This window comes from Scardinius erythrophthalmus, assembly GCF_964197995.2.
Source record: "Scardinius erythrophthalmus genome assembly, chromosome: 5".
Lineage (NCBI taxonomy): Eukaryota > Metazoa > Chordata > Actinopteri > Cypriniformes > Leuciscidae > Scardinius > Scardinius erythrophthalmus.
Window position 1 is genome coordinate 25,834,938 of NC_138225.1, and position 14,564 is coordinate 25,849,501.

General features: G+C 37.4%; 1 protein-coding gene across 2 annotated transcripts in view; it reads right to left on the reverse strand.

The window, feature by feature from the left end:
• Positions 1-1,167: 1,167 nt before the first annotated feature.
• lrch2 (leucine-rich repeats and calponin homology (CH) domain containing 2) overlaps positions 1,168-14,564 on the reverse strand; it is a 104,634-nt gene continuing 91,237 nt past the window's right edge. For both annotated transcript variants that reach the window (XM_081365230.1, XM_081365229.1), the window contains 6 exons: positions 9,895-9,948; positions 9,025-9,088; positions 7,299-7,411; positions 4,778-4,915; positions 4,486-4,563; positions 1,168-3,413 (listed from right to left, as the gene is read on the reverse strand). In XM_081365230.1, coding sequence (XP_081221356.1) covers positions 3,294-3,413; positions 4,486-4,563; positions 4,778-4,915; positions 7,299-7,411; positions 9,025-9,088; positions 9,895-9,948 — 567 coding nt within the window. In that variant the 3' untranslated portion in view covers positions 1,168-3,293. The remainder of the gene's footprint in view (positions 3,414-4,485; positions 4,564-4,777; positions 4,916-7,298; positions 7,412-9,024; positions 9,089-9,894; positions 9,949-14,564) is intronic.

A 14,564-nucleotide genomic window follows, 5' to 3' on the forward strand; every position in this document is an offset into this window, starting at 1 on the left:
ATAACACGAGAATGGCTTTCATCAAAACAGTATACTGTCATCCTCCTCACAATCAACAGTGTAAATGTGCATACTCAGTATGAGCTGTCTACTCGTTTCCCACAATGCAAAAAGTCTGTCATAAAACCCGTTTCAGCGTTAAATGTGTCAATTTAAGGTCTTATGGCAACGATTATCTCTGCTACAGTTCCGTCATTATTGTAGCATACTGAGTACTATAGCATATTAATAAAAAAGTAGCATGCAGTATGCAGTTTATACCTTGTACACTCTCAGAAAAAAAAGGTACAAAAGCTGTCACTGGGACAGTACCCTTCAAAAGGGTTCTAATATGTACCATTTAGGTACTAATATGTGCACGTTTGGTACCAATATGTCCACGTTTGGTACCAATATGTACCTATGAGGGACTTATATGCACTCTTTAGGTACAAAGGTGTACCTTTTGAAAAGGTACCGCCACAGTGACAGCTTTTGTACCTTTTTTCCTGAGAGTGTACCAGGCAACCACTTTCTGGAATCTTGCAAGTGACAGCGTACATGGATGTGAGGATGACACATGGATGACAGATGGCTAATTGGAAAGTCTTAGAAACAACCAAATGTGAAACTGTCACTTTAAACTGATCTAACATGGAATTCACAGATCTTATCTAATGGGTGTGAGTGAAAGTACGCACTACTAATGAAAACATATTTTGTTGAGAAGAACTGTTGAAAACGTTTTAGATTATTGGGTGAGATTGTGTCAAGGAAACTGAGGAATTGCTGTCATCAATCCAACACCAAGCTTTGGATCTGAATCAGAAGCAAGCTGCTAAGCTACTGTATATGGACTAGGGTAGGGGAGTGAAACATTACAAATCGTTGCAAATTTAGGTCCCAAAACTCCTTTCCAGAAAAGTTGTCAACAGCTGCTCCTACTGCCAGGTGAACATACTGAGAGATTTTGAAAGGCATAAATCAATGACTCGTCAGTCTCTTCAAAACATCAACAAGTTAGCTTTCAAAATATGCCTGAAGTGGTTATTCAGACATGACAACAATAAGCAAAAAAAATACCTGTAGTTTTCTAAAGGAAATATGGCAAATAGTCATGTATGGTAAAAGATTGTAAACTGTTAGACCTTCGATATAGATAAACGAGCCTAAAATTGAAGTCACCAAGAAATCAAATTTTTTTTAATGGAATACTGAAGCATTTATTATTAAATATTTATCCGTGCGCATCAGTATATGTTTTTAAATCCATGTGCACTCCCCCCACCCTTGCAGCGACATCTCTTCTCTGATGACGTTTATTGGCGTGAGGGCGGGACAACCTGAGATCAATCACATGATCACAGAGATCACAGCAAAAACAACTACAACCATCCAATCAATTCCTAATGGACAAAGTCAAGTCCCGCCCTACATTTTTTCTTGTTCGGTAAAGCGTTACAGCTAATGATACGGCTAATGGTCAGGTAGTGAGCAGAAAAGGCTAAAAAAAGGCAAATGTTGAATGCCCACCATAAATCCGTTTACTACGAGAAAGCAGGCTAAGACATGAAGGTTGGGGTTTACATGCTCTGTATTAGCGGCCATTTTCTTACTTTCATATAAACGTAATGAGAATGTGGATTATGCAGTCATGTAAACTCATTATTATTATTATTATTATTTTTTGGATGAGTGCACAAAAAAACCCAGCACAATTCAAGTAACATAAAAATGACTGATGCGTAAGTAACGTGATGAAACTAGGCATGTAAATGTGAACGTTTCTTTCTCATCTGATCCTAATTAGCTTTCTCACAATAAATGGCTTTCTGGTGTACATGTAAATGCAGAAATGGAAACTTAAAGTGCTAAAACCTTTCAAGATGGTGACCTCCAAAACCTCCAATTTCCTCAAGACGTTTTGAATGTTATTGCAGATTTTTGGGCAATAGTTAATGTTTCAGAGGTTGATAAAGAAGTAAACAGAACTCAAAGAAATAAATAAAACATACAAAAGTACATAAAGGTAAATAAATAAATTCCTCGATAAAACAAATACAAATTATTTGTACATACTAAAATTTCTAAACCGCTTCAGTTGACGGACGAACTGCAGCACATCAAATGCTTTACAACTTGATTACATTTTCCAGGCATCAAAGATTATTTAGATTTGTTTATCTATGAGACATTATTTTTAAATCAAGCCTTTAGTTGATTGTACATTTAAATCCATACAATCAAGTGTGTATCAATAATAAATGGACTGTTTCTACTCTATGTGATTATAATTAGGTGTTGCTATATTTAAAACTGGCTTATTTTTAGTGCTGAAATTATTCATACCTGCACAACAAACAATACAAATTCTAGTGCACAATGCAATTACACTGGCACGTGCAAAACATTCAGGAATTCTGTTGTGAATTCCTCACGCAGGCTGTTCACGAGAACTGAAGCAATAAATAAAACCTGTGGGAAAACCAGTCATAATTAAGAAATATTTTTGGAAGTATGTAAAAGAACAAACAAGCCTTTGTCTTGTATGTACATGGACAGTGTCTTCACGTTTCAAACAAAACAGTCCAGGCATGCGGAAATAAATTTATACTTTCTAATGCACCTGACTGCAGTAAATTAACAATTATGACAGCCATGATCGCTTTTTTATGGCAGCATCTTTGTCGGTCCTTTCCAGGTGCCCTCATTGTTGGTCTGATTGTGATTACATGCACATCAATACATGTCTCTCCCTTACTTATTTCCTCAGACAGACAGGAAACAACAGACAGAATGTAACTAGATGACTGACAGCTCTTAGTGACTTCATACAGGAGAGGGCTGGAGTGGCATTGAAATAACACCTTCCCTCTGGTCCAGAATCAGCCAGAAATCTGCATACTTTTCTCCTGTCCTCGCCCATTGTTGGGCTCACCGGTCCAAGAGAAGAGCAAACACGAGAGAGATGAGAAGGAGATACAAAAGAAAGGAGACTGAGGTGTCCAGCATTAAGACGGCATAGCCAGTCGTGGACTAGGAACAGATATTTCCCCTCAGAATGAAATGTGTGGCTTTAAAGTACAATTTCCCTCCAATAGGGCACAATATTGGAGCTTTAAACTGTCTAGTCCCCTCCATAGAGGCTTATAAGAGGTAGGGGGAAGCCGGCCTGTTCACCACAGTTGATTTAGGGTGAAGGGTCATGACCTCCACATAATAGGTCAAAGATCAGCACTGAGAGTGAGGAGTGAGGATGAGGTGGTAAGGCAGGGTATAGGGATGCTAAGTGGACATCCCATGATCCAGCGATGCTACATGGTTGAAAGTTGGTTGGGCTTTGATGATGGAAGATCCAGCAATGCCTGTACAGTGACACCAACTTTCACCAGACCTCGCTCCTCCAGGATGTGATGTGGCAAACACAACTTGTCCTGTTCATGAACACACAAGCAAATGTAAGCATAAATATAGATAAATAATATCAATAAGATAAATGGCCTACCTTGTTATAAATGATGACACAGTAAAACAAAAATACAACATTTTTATATAATACAACATTTTATACCATGGTCTGGGTGAATACTCGATTCTGATTGGCTGCAGGGTGTCCATTAAAAAGTGATAAATAAATCGTCAGGCGTAACCAGGGAAACCAAGTTATTGTTTGTAAAAACTTTAGATTTCGATTGTAAAACTAATTAAAATATAAACTAATGTTTTAAAAAAATGTGTTATTTGGCAAGTGACCATGGTATAAGCGGGTTAATGCCCTTCGGGGTGTCCATTGTCTGGTATTAATGGACTTCGGCGGAGGCAACCGTCCGACCTGCACGCCTCGCCGTCGTCCATTAATACCTGACAATGGACATCTCGAAGGGCATTAACCCTTATGTACACTACTGTGCAAAAGTTTAGGGCTGGTAAGAATTTTTTGAAAGGCTGCATTTATTGATCAAAAACACAGTAAATACAGCAATACTGTGAAATATAATTATTGCAATTTTAAAATGAAATTTGTACCTGTACTGTCAAAGCTAAATTTTCAGGAGTCATAACTCATAACTTAAATTTAATTATTTGCTGCTCAAGAAACATTTCTTATTATTATCCATGTCAAAACCAGTTGTGCTGCCAAATATTATTGTAGAAACCATGATACGTTTTTTTTTTTGAAGATTCAACATTTATTTGAAACAGAAACCTTTACAAAATAAATAGCTTTACTCTCACTTTTGGTAAATGTAATGTGTCCTTGCTGAATAAAACCTTAAACCTTTGAATATATAGTGTATGACATATGGATAAACATTCAACTTAAAATGTTTTTGCAAGAATGCACAACTTCTTCAACATGTTCACATCTATCAATATCCATTTAAGTAAAAACTAGATTATGTTGTAATTTTAAAATATGTAGAATCAATTAAATATTCGATATCGAAAAAAAAAAGAAAAAAAATGCAGATATCGGATGAAAACAGATACATCATGCAATCATACCTGTGTCACTCCAAGCTTTTTACAAGCATCCAAGAAATTCTCAACATTCCGCCGACACTTGGCCATACTCAGCTTTGGCTATTAAAGACACACAGACACAGACAATGTCCTTTATAAAAACCTTCAGAGAGTAGAGTATCTAGCACTAAACAGATCCACACAACATTGTTTTGAATGCTAAACAAAGGTGCAGAAAACCTAATTTGAACCCAGAAATACTCTGACATTTCATTAATTATTATCAGAAAAGGAGATCCAAGAAAGTCTGAATGAAACATTCAGTGGGACTTACCACCGCAGGGGAGGGCACATGAATACTGGCCACGGAACGAGGACGAATGTGATTGGCCAGATGGCATAAAACAACACCATCCATCAGCGCAGCACCCACATCATCTGGCAACAAAACCTTCAACCTAGACTCGAGGTTCTGCAAAAAAAAAAAAACATCCTCATTTGATTCCAAATAAGAGACAGGTGTATCATATGAATGAACCAAGAATCATCCACGTGCTAAACCTCCATGCTCTGTTCAGTCATTCCGGCTATCACATTCGCTCTTCACCACCAAGGACAGCACATAGCAGAAGAGGTGGAAATTGGAGATGACCGGAAATCATTAGCAAAGACAAGCAAGCATTTCATTGCGAGTGTGTGTGTGTATCATAGACTGTAAAAAAAAGTGAATATACACACTACCGTTCAAAAGTTTTTTTTAAAGGGGGGGTGAAATTCTATTTCATGCATACTGAGTTTTTTACACTGTTAAAGAGTTTGAAGGAGTATTTCTGTGCCAAAAATTGTCCTTCCGGTTTGTCACAAGTTTCGGAAAGTTTTTTTCGAGTATGGGTCTGCGTGACGTCAGCTGGGGCGGAATTTCCTTATACGGGTCCTAAGGGCACTTCTCCCGAAAGAGCGCGGGCGTGCGCGCACTCGTAGACCAGAGCAAGAGAGCGAAAGCAGTACCTCATCAAAGCGCCCTGCTCGGCTTTAGGGAAGTCAATGTCACCAAAGAAGTGTGTTTTTGGTTGCCAGGGCAAGATAACCCTGCACAGATTCCCAAAGAACCCAGCGTTAAGGGACCAGTGGATGGAGTTTGTTTTTCCTGAGCATCAATGGAGTTGTGTAAGACTGTTTGTTCCCTGCATTTCGACGATGATTGTTTTATAAACAAAGCCCAGATCGACGGATTTGCAGATCGTCTAATGCTCGAGCAGTCACAATGATAAAGGTTCGTGGTCGTGCGTTGGAACCGGGCAGTGAGTAAAACTGCTTCTATTGTCTCTGTGTGTTGTTAGCTCGGCGCGTTAGCACAGCTTTAGCTTCGCCCACACGGCCCGCCTCCAGCCGCTTGTTTTTTTCCGGAAAGACTCGGTACAGCCTATCTTTCTTTTATAAATATAATAAAACTAAAGACTTTTTGGAGATATGAAGGATGCAATACTACTCTATAGGTACTCAAGATTAACAGGAGATTGAGTGAAAATGAGCATTTCACCCCCCCTTTAATGCTTTTAAAAGAAGTCTCTTCTGCTCACCAAGGGTGCATTTATTTGTTCCAAAATAGAGCAGAAATATGGTGAAATATGTTTACAATTTACAATACAATAACAGTTTTCTATTTCAATACAATTTAAAGTGTCATTTATTCCTGTGATCAAAACTGTATTTTCAGCATCATTAATCCAGTCTTCAGTGTCATATGATCCTTCAGAAATCATTCTAATATGATGATTTGATGCTCAAGAAACATTTCTGATTATTTAGTGCTGTCAAAATGATTAATCGCCATTAATCACATCTAACATAAAAGTTTTTTTTTTCAAATTGATTTGACAGCTCTATTCTTATTATCAATGTTGAAAACAGTAGTGTAAATTTGTTATAGAATAGAAAGTAAAAAAAAAAAAAACTTGTGTAATATTATACTACTGTTCAAAAGCTTGGGGTCACTAAGAATATTTTTTTAATTAATACTTTTATTCAGTAAGGATGCATTAAATGGATCAAAAGTCAAGTCAAGTCAAGTATATTTGTATAGCGCTTTTCACAATACAGATTGTATCAAAGCAGCTTCACAGTATTAAATTAAAATAATACAAGGTTTGTTTCTAGTGAAATTTATTGATTGATAAAATTAAATTAAATATTCCCAAAATATCCCCAACTGAGCAAGCCAAAGGCAACAGTGGCAAAAGTGAAAGTAAAGACATATAGAATGTTTTAATGATATATATCTAAAATTTCCTTTATATATCCTATATAGTATAGTAAACCCTACACAATAAGGGACCGAACTGCTCTAAATAGGCAGTGACTCAAATAGCGCTCCCCATGTGAAGCGCACATCAAAAAATGTTTTTACTCCATATATACAGCGCTTCAACACTTCATCTTCATTCCTTTCCTCAGAATTAAACAGGAAACGTTTGTTCCAGCCTGTCTAATTACGTGGTATGAATTACTACCTGAAATAGATCGTCCTTTTTTTACATCATGACCTAGCAAGTACAGTTTACACTATTGATGAGAGCTCCACAGAGACAAGTAGAAACATAAAGCAGATAGAAGACTGTCCAAAGAAAGCAAGAAATCAATTTTATGACAAGTGGATTTAAAAACACTAATAAGAAATTTAAAGAGAATTTTTACAAAATAAACCTCTAGGCTAAAATGAAAAACAGACCTATGTTTTTGAGTGTTTCACTTGGCTTACCTAGAGATATGAATCAAGCTTGATTTGACATCATGTTTGATTATATTTATTTAACTTTTTCAAATATGCCAGAGGAATGTTACGGAGGAATTCTGACCTGCCGCAGGAGTCTGATCTGCTCCATCTCCTCCCTGAGGTGCTCCATCTTTCTCCTCATGGTAAAGCTTGGGTCTGTGGAGCTTAAGTCTTGACGATTTCCACGGGAGAAGGCTGAGTAGTAAACACATAGTCATTATCATCATGCTTCTCTTCATTTAAGCTTTCCTTTAACAACTAACCTGTCTGATCTTTGAATCTTTAAATCTGCACACTGTGTAAACCTGGTCACACTCAGTGTCTCCTGTCTGTTCATTAGCATTAGCTTATAACAGGGGAAGTTTAGAGGACTCCCATGGCTGCCCTTCAAAGATCAAGTATGTTCATGCACATCTGACTAATCAGTAATGAAATTTACTGTTGAACAGCTCCATAATTCATATTTTTAGCAATTTGCTGTTGCAGCCCTGGTTTAAACAAATAAATCTTTGACAACAAAAAAACAAAACATAAATGATCTCATATATAGACTTTACTGTTTCAAATGGTTTTCAGCTGTTTGTGGTATTTTTGTTCAAGCCAGAACGTTATTTACTGGATGAAATTACATTGCATGGCCATTAAAAGGCCTAAACAACCACACTTCTCGATTTCTCCATATTTTCACAGCACTTGGTAAACCTATTTCTCATTGCTATAGTATGAGGCCTAATTTACACAAACAAAAAATATAGAGAAGCATGTTTTGATTTGTTTTGTTGATGTCTTTATGCTGTATTATGCAGATGATAAACGTATCAAAACAGGTGATTTATTGATTGTTCACATAGCAGCACTACTTCTACAGCAGCTATTTGTGGGTCTCAGAGCACAAGATATTAATATTTCAAAAATATTACTGACTCAAATGATAAAAAGGGAAGCATTGAGACTGATAAGAAGCGGTTTTTGTATTGTATGCTGCTCAATTGCCATTGTTTTCTGTGAGACAGGAAGTACAAGCCTTCCTTGTGCTTTCCACTGAATTGCAAAGTCATGAAAAAAACACCATCTATTACTACAAACCTTGGTATCACTAAAGTTCAAGACCACAGTTCAAGATAATATCTTTCCAAAGAAGTGCAGTTCCTGACCTCTAAATTCCCATTAAACAAGAATTTTTGAAATGATAGAGATCGTAAAATTTGAGTGCAGTCTATAAATAAGATATCTGTGGGAAAAGCACTGTTAATGTAGCGAAGAGCTTCAAAGACGATTTCAGACATGATGCTTGTTTGACTCAAGTGTAATTGCTAGAAACTTTTTTAAACTGTTTTTTTTTGGTCTAACACATTAATACAACTTTCATCACTTACTTGCGCTGAAAAGCAAATGCTTTGCAAAGCTAACAAACATTGCCAATACTATTACCAAGATTAAAAACAAAAAGACAAATTATGAGAAATATGAAACAAAGGGCCTATTTACACCTGGTAACTGCATGCGATCGGATAGCTATCAGATCTGAAAAGACCATGTATGAAACGCTTTCGAGACAGATCTAAATCTGATCACTTCAGATGGTGGTTTGAGATGCGTCACATCCTGAAAGCTCAACTACAGTGATGATAATTAAACTGCAATGCATATCTGTTGCATTCAGTGACGTGAACTCTGATGAATTTGCATATAGTGTGGGAATTGATGATCGGATTTATATTTGTTTTGCAGAGACACATTAACGCACTGAGCTATCTGATCAGTAAAAACACATTAAGTGACAAGTGTAAATAGACCCAAAGATTTACCTGATCTTGGTTTCAGGCCAAAGACAGTGAGAGTTGTGGTGAACTCATTAGACCGCATTCCCTCCTGCAACAACACAGACATTGCCATGCTAGAAAAAACTGCCGTATGTAAACACGGCAAACACTCCTGAAACAATCCTGAATTATGAAATGGATTCAGTTTCTTCTGACTGAGATGGTCAGTTTTACATTTTTTACACATATATTTCCTTCCTTATGAACTTTGTGAATGTTATATTGTACTTTTACAGAGTCAGACAGGGGTACAAAACCAAGGTTTCCAATGAATTTCCAATAAACTTTACTGACTGCACTGACAAAAAAGCAGATTTGTAGCTGATGAAATATTATAAAAAGCTGAGCATAACTAGAGAAATAAATCACATTATGTAGCGTTCACGTAAACACTACGTTTGGATTCATCAATCAGAATGAATTCAATCTGATTGAAACAAAAGGTCTCCATGTAAACGTAGCTATTGTTGACTATATATATTTCTGTGGTGGATGAAGAATGAAATATTTTCTTCAAAAAACTGGTTATGACAGTGCATAAGGAATATGGAAATTCTTTAACTTTATATGCCTATGTTGCAATCAGCCATATGGGCAATGAAACAAATGTATACTAAAACTAGTCTGTCTTATGATTTTGAAGTCTAGACAAAATGCTTACAAGAGAGTTTAACCATTGAATTTGAAGAAAACATGCAACCTTACTATTTTAGGCATTTCTTAAAATATAAATATGAGTGAATGAGTGTTTTTTGGCTGTGAATAATAAGTCATGTTTTTCATGACTGTGGAAACCCAATAAAACAGTGACACTCAAGAAGAGACATGCAGACAGTCACACACACAAAGTCTCACCTCACAATCATTGTCGTTTCCACTTGAGTTTCTTCGAGCACTTTGACACTTGTACTGAAATGGGAAACACAGGGAGCCAGAAGATCAGATCTGTGACACATTTTTTTCAGCCTTTAACATCTGAAATGCAGTTAATGGTCTAGTTTAAGATAAGGGATTTACTGCCCCAGATAAAGTGCCCACACTCACGTTGACAGACTTTCTGATGCACGTTGCACAAAAAAAAAAAGTGCACGTGCTGACTGATATCACCACTTCCAAACTGAATGGCTGGAATGACATAGTCTGGATCAAAAGGTGCCAAATGACCAAAAAATACATATTAAAGTACATATATATGTGTATAAACTGCTTTATTTCAATAAAGAATTGATTATATGAAATAAAATGTTACTTTTGTACTGACATAAATTCTGATTGCAAAATTGATACACTTTTTTTTCTACCATTTCTGTAGTGTTTTCTGTTCAACCATTTGTGGAGACAGCCACACATTGAATACATTTTTTTTTAAATGAATTCATCCCTCACCAGTTTTATTATCATGGCATGATCCATTTCACATAAAAAAAGTGATGTTGCTTTATATGCCAATCAGACAGACTCTTAGACATTAGCACAATAATAATCTGTTTAGGTTCATGTTCTTTGTCCAATCGCATCTTAAGAACAGATTTAGGTATACCCGATACCAGAAGTGTTTCAGGTTCTGCTAGTCACATACACAAATCGTTTCTTTTCCTGATTTCCCTTTTATGTGGAAAGCTGGAAACCTGTCTGATCCAAACTGATTCCTTTATTGATTCACTCTCTCTTGACTTGGAAGGCTACTCATTATTCCAGCTCAACCATGACTTTTCTTTTTCTCTGAGTCACAAACATTCCTCACTGTTTTAAATCAATTAATCTCAATTGAAAGTTAAAACCAATGGCTGTGAATGTTTAACCGTTTTATTAAGCAGAAGCTTGATTCAGGAAAGCAATTCAACGCTCTTTTTTGGAGAAGAGAGTAAGACATCATATAATAGACAAAACAAAAATAGAATTATCAGCCTGGCATCACCTACACTTGTCAGAGCAAAGAGGGAGAGCAAATTCTCTAGACGATTCCCATAACAGTCCTGGAATTCATACAGTGATGACATAAAATGAAGATAAACAAGATCTCAAGAACAGGGAAGATATTCATCTTTCCTCTAAGTCAAATCACGTGGCTGCAGTGAATGAATTGCCTCTTTTCAAAATAGATCAACTGGCAATTACAGAAATGTTTCTGGGAAGACTTGCATGTACTGCATTTGTTTGGATGATTGGTTGTGAACAGGTGTGTGTCGAGGTGTGTACAGGAATTCTATTGTGTGGCAAACCCTATCTTTAACCGTTCATGTTAAGTGTCTTTAACTACTATGTACTTACATCAAAAAACAACCACAAATTGTTAGGTATATGCACTTATGTTCATGTTGTATAAAGTGTATGCACTGACATAATTTTTCCGTTGGGACACGCTCCCTCAGCCAGATTGAGTGGCAAAATATCCTGCAACATTTTAATAGGGGCAACTGTGAAAACGGGAGTAAAACAAATGATTATCTGCATAAATTAAGGGAAGTGACAATGATCCTCACAACTTACCAAAGAACCAGTGGTCAATGGACACTGACATGTAGCCAGGAATCAGGTCTCTTGAAAAGTACCTGATTTCGACATCGGGGAAATACATAAAACTAAGCCTGTGAACGCTTTATCTGCTAGGCAACACATAATTAAATTTAACTTGACACTTGGTCTTACTTCAAGACTAGATTTGTTGGGAAATTTTAAGTGAAGAGGACATAAAAGGATATTTGGGCTGTTTGTAGAAACTTATAAAGTTTTCTGGATACACATCAGCTGTTACCGTCAGGCAGACGAGTTCAATCTGGATTCTATGGAAGTAAAATAATGTCAAATGTTTTTGAAACAGAAAGCCTGTTGAATTGCACTGATTGAAAATGATTGAAAAATGATGACATTATTTTACTTCCATAGGATTCCAGTTGTTTCTATGAATTGCAGTGATCCATTTGCTTCTCTTTTCTGTAAAAAGATGGCTCAGATTTCTTGTTGAATCTACTTGTACAGACAATCACACAGCTCTTTCCCATCATGCGCATTACCCTCTATTGCAAAACACTTGCTGCTACTGAGGTGGGATTTGAGTAAACCCTCTTTTGGCATTAAAAAACTACCATCAGGGTTTACTAAAGACACACAGTGAAAAAACATAGTGCTGAAAAGGCTTTGACAGGGCTATTTTTGCGGCTGATCTTATTGTATGCATTTGTGGGCGCAATCGTAAATTTGTCCAATTCAAATTCTGACGTCATCAGGCAGCCTACACTTCCTCCCACACAAAGTAAAAAACCCAGGATATAATGATATAATGTAATGTCCCCGCTATACATCACCAAATACCAAATAGGTTTATCACTGTATCGTATTTTATCTACTCTTTAAACAGCATTAAGGTAAAAATGGCAACAGTTTTTAACCTGTATGCGACAGCGTTTTGCTTTGGGGGTTGGCAAGAAATGACAGAACGGTAGTTTCTTTCAGTTTTTCCACCTCCATTTGGCATTCTCTACATATTTACGATTCTTTGCAGCCTTCACTGGATCCTTAACTGGAAACCGACAATAAATCACTCCCTCTAAATGTTTACTCTTTGAACTCTCGCACCCAGGAACAATACAAGTGAGACAAGGATATCTGTAGGTCGGAGTAATGGGCGACGGGCGCGCCGAAAGGTGAACTGCTACAACAGAAACTAACCCCTAATCCTACCCCACACCCATGACAGACAGCTTTTGCAACCAATGATAAAGACCTTTCTCCACGCCGCAACCTTCGTCACGCCCATTTCTCCAACCTGCAGACACCCATACTTGATACAAGTTGACAATTATGATTGTAAGTTTGCTAAGAGGTATTTCCTACTAAAGCAAGGCGCTTTATACTCTGGTCAAGCATATCCATTGCAGACTGGTGGGAGAGGCCTTGGACTGCAGCATGTAAAGTGCATTGAAGTTTTCTTATCTATTTGGGAAAAGGGAAGGCAAAAAAAATGTTTTCCTCTTGTTTCTCTAGTAAGGTAGCACAGATTTAAAAAACATTTTTTGTCTTGCTACTATAGTCACCTTATTTTTCAGGTTTGTAATTATAATGTGCCTGGCTTCGGTGTCATTCGCTTCCAATTATTTTTAGCTGTACAAAACGGCTTATTATGCTGCTTGATATTGCAAACTGGTATTTCTTGTCATTTTTAATGTATTTTCTCAATTATAAACAGTTTTGTGGCACAAACAGTTTTACAGTTTACTGCACTTTGATATATTCTTCTAATTATTTCCCTATAGCGGCTAATAGTGCTGGGCGGTATATCAGTTCGTACCGAATACTGGTGTTTATTTTTGTTATGATATGAATTTTTAATATACCGGTGTTTGAGAGGGTCCCTTTTCATACGTTGGATTCAATTGTAGAGGTGTGAATAAATTCTAGCCATTTCATTCCTAACCAATGTACAGTTGGAAAACTGAATAAAACTCGACCAACCGAACACTCATCTCCAACCAGTGGCATAATTTTGTTTTAAAAAGTGGGTGGGACAGTCTGGTGTGTGGGGTATTGGGGGGAGGAGGTTGCTATACAATGCAGAGACATACATGTACAATATGTGTACAATATATAATATATATTGTTAGTGCCGAGTATTTTCACGTGAATAAATCCATAGATCTGCGACTGTAACTTCTGTACTTTCATGGTCTAGTGGCAGAACTTTTGCCAAGCGTGTCAGAGGTTCTGGGTCTACATCAATGATATAGCCAGAGCTGCTGGCACCTCCAGGATTCATCTTTATGCAGATGATACCATTTTGTACTCAGTTGGTTCCTCTCCCAATTCTGCGGCTTCCAGTCTTAAACTCAGTTTCACCTCTATAGAGCAGTTCTTTGACAATCTCCACCTCCGTATTAACACCAGTAAGACAAAATGTATCATTTTTAGCCAAAAACCAGTCATCGAGACTCCACTTACAATCACCTGCATGAACGGTATGGCTCTGGAGTATGTCAAAAAATATAAATATCTAGGTGTAACGAGGTTTGTTGTTACGGGAAGAAGGAGGCGGGAACCGGCGAACATTCAAACATTTTTAATCAAAATAAAACAAATACAAAATGAAAGTAAAAGCCAGCAGCCCCTCACGGACGACTGCTGGCAACACCAAACAGAAAAACAAAACACAACATCAAATAAAATCAGGCCTGTCCTCTCTCGCTCTTCACTGTCGTCGCTCCTCCTTTATGCTTCCGCTCCTCCGTGAGAGATGCGAGACCGGTGCGTCGCGCAGGTGTCGCTCATTTGCAATCGCGCCACCGGCCTCGTGCCGTCCTCCCACGGCCCTCGACCTCGTCCTGCTCGCCACACTAGGTATCTGGTTGGATTCATCCCTGTCATTCATTACACACATCAATAACCTTCAAACAAAAGTCAAAGCTAGACTAGCCTTTCTTTTCCGCAATAAAGCTTCCTTTACTCATGCTACCAAATGCACCCTCGTTAAGATGACAGTACTGCCAATTTTGGACTATGGCGATATTATCTACAGAATGGCACCAAACACA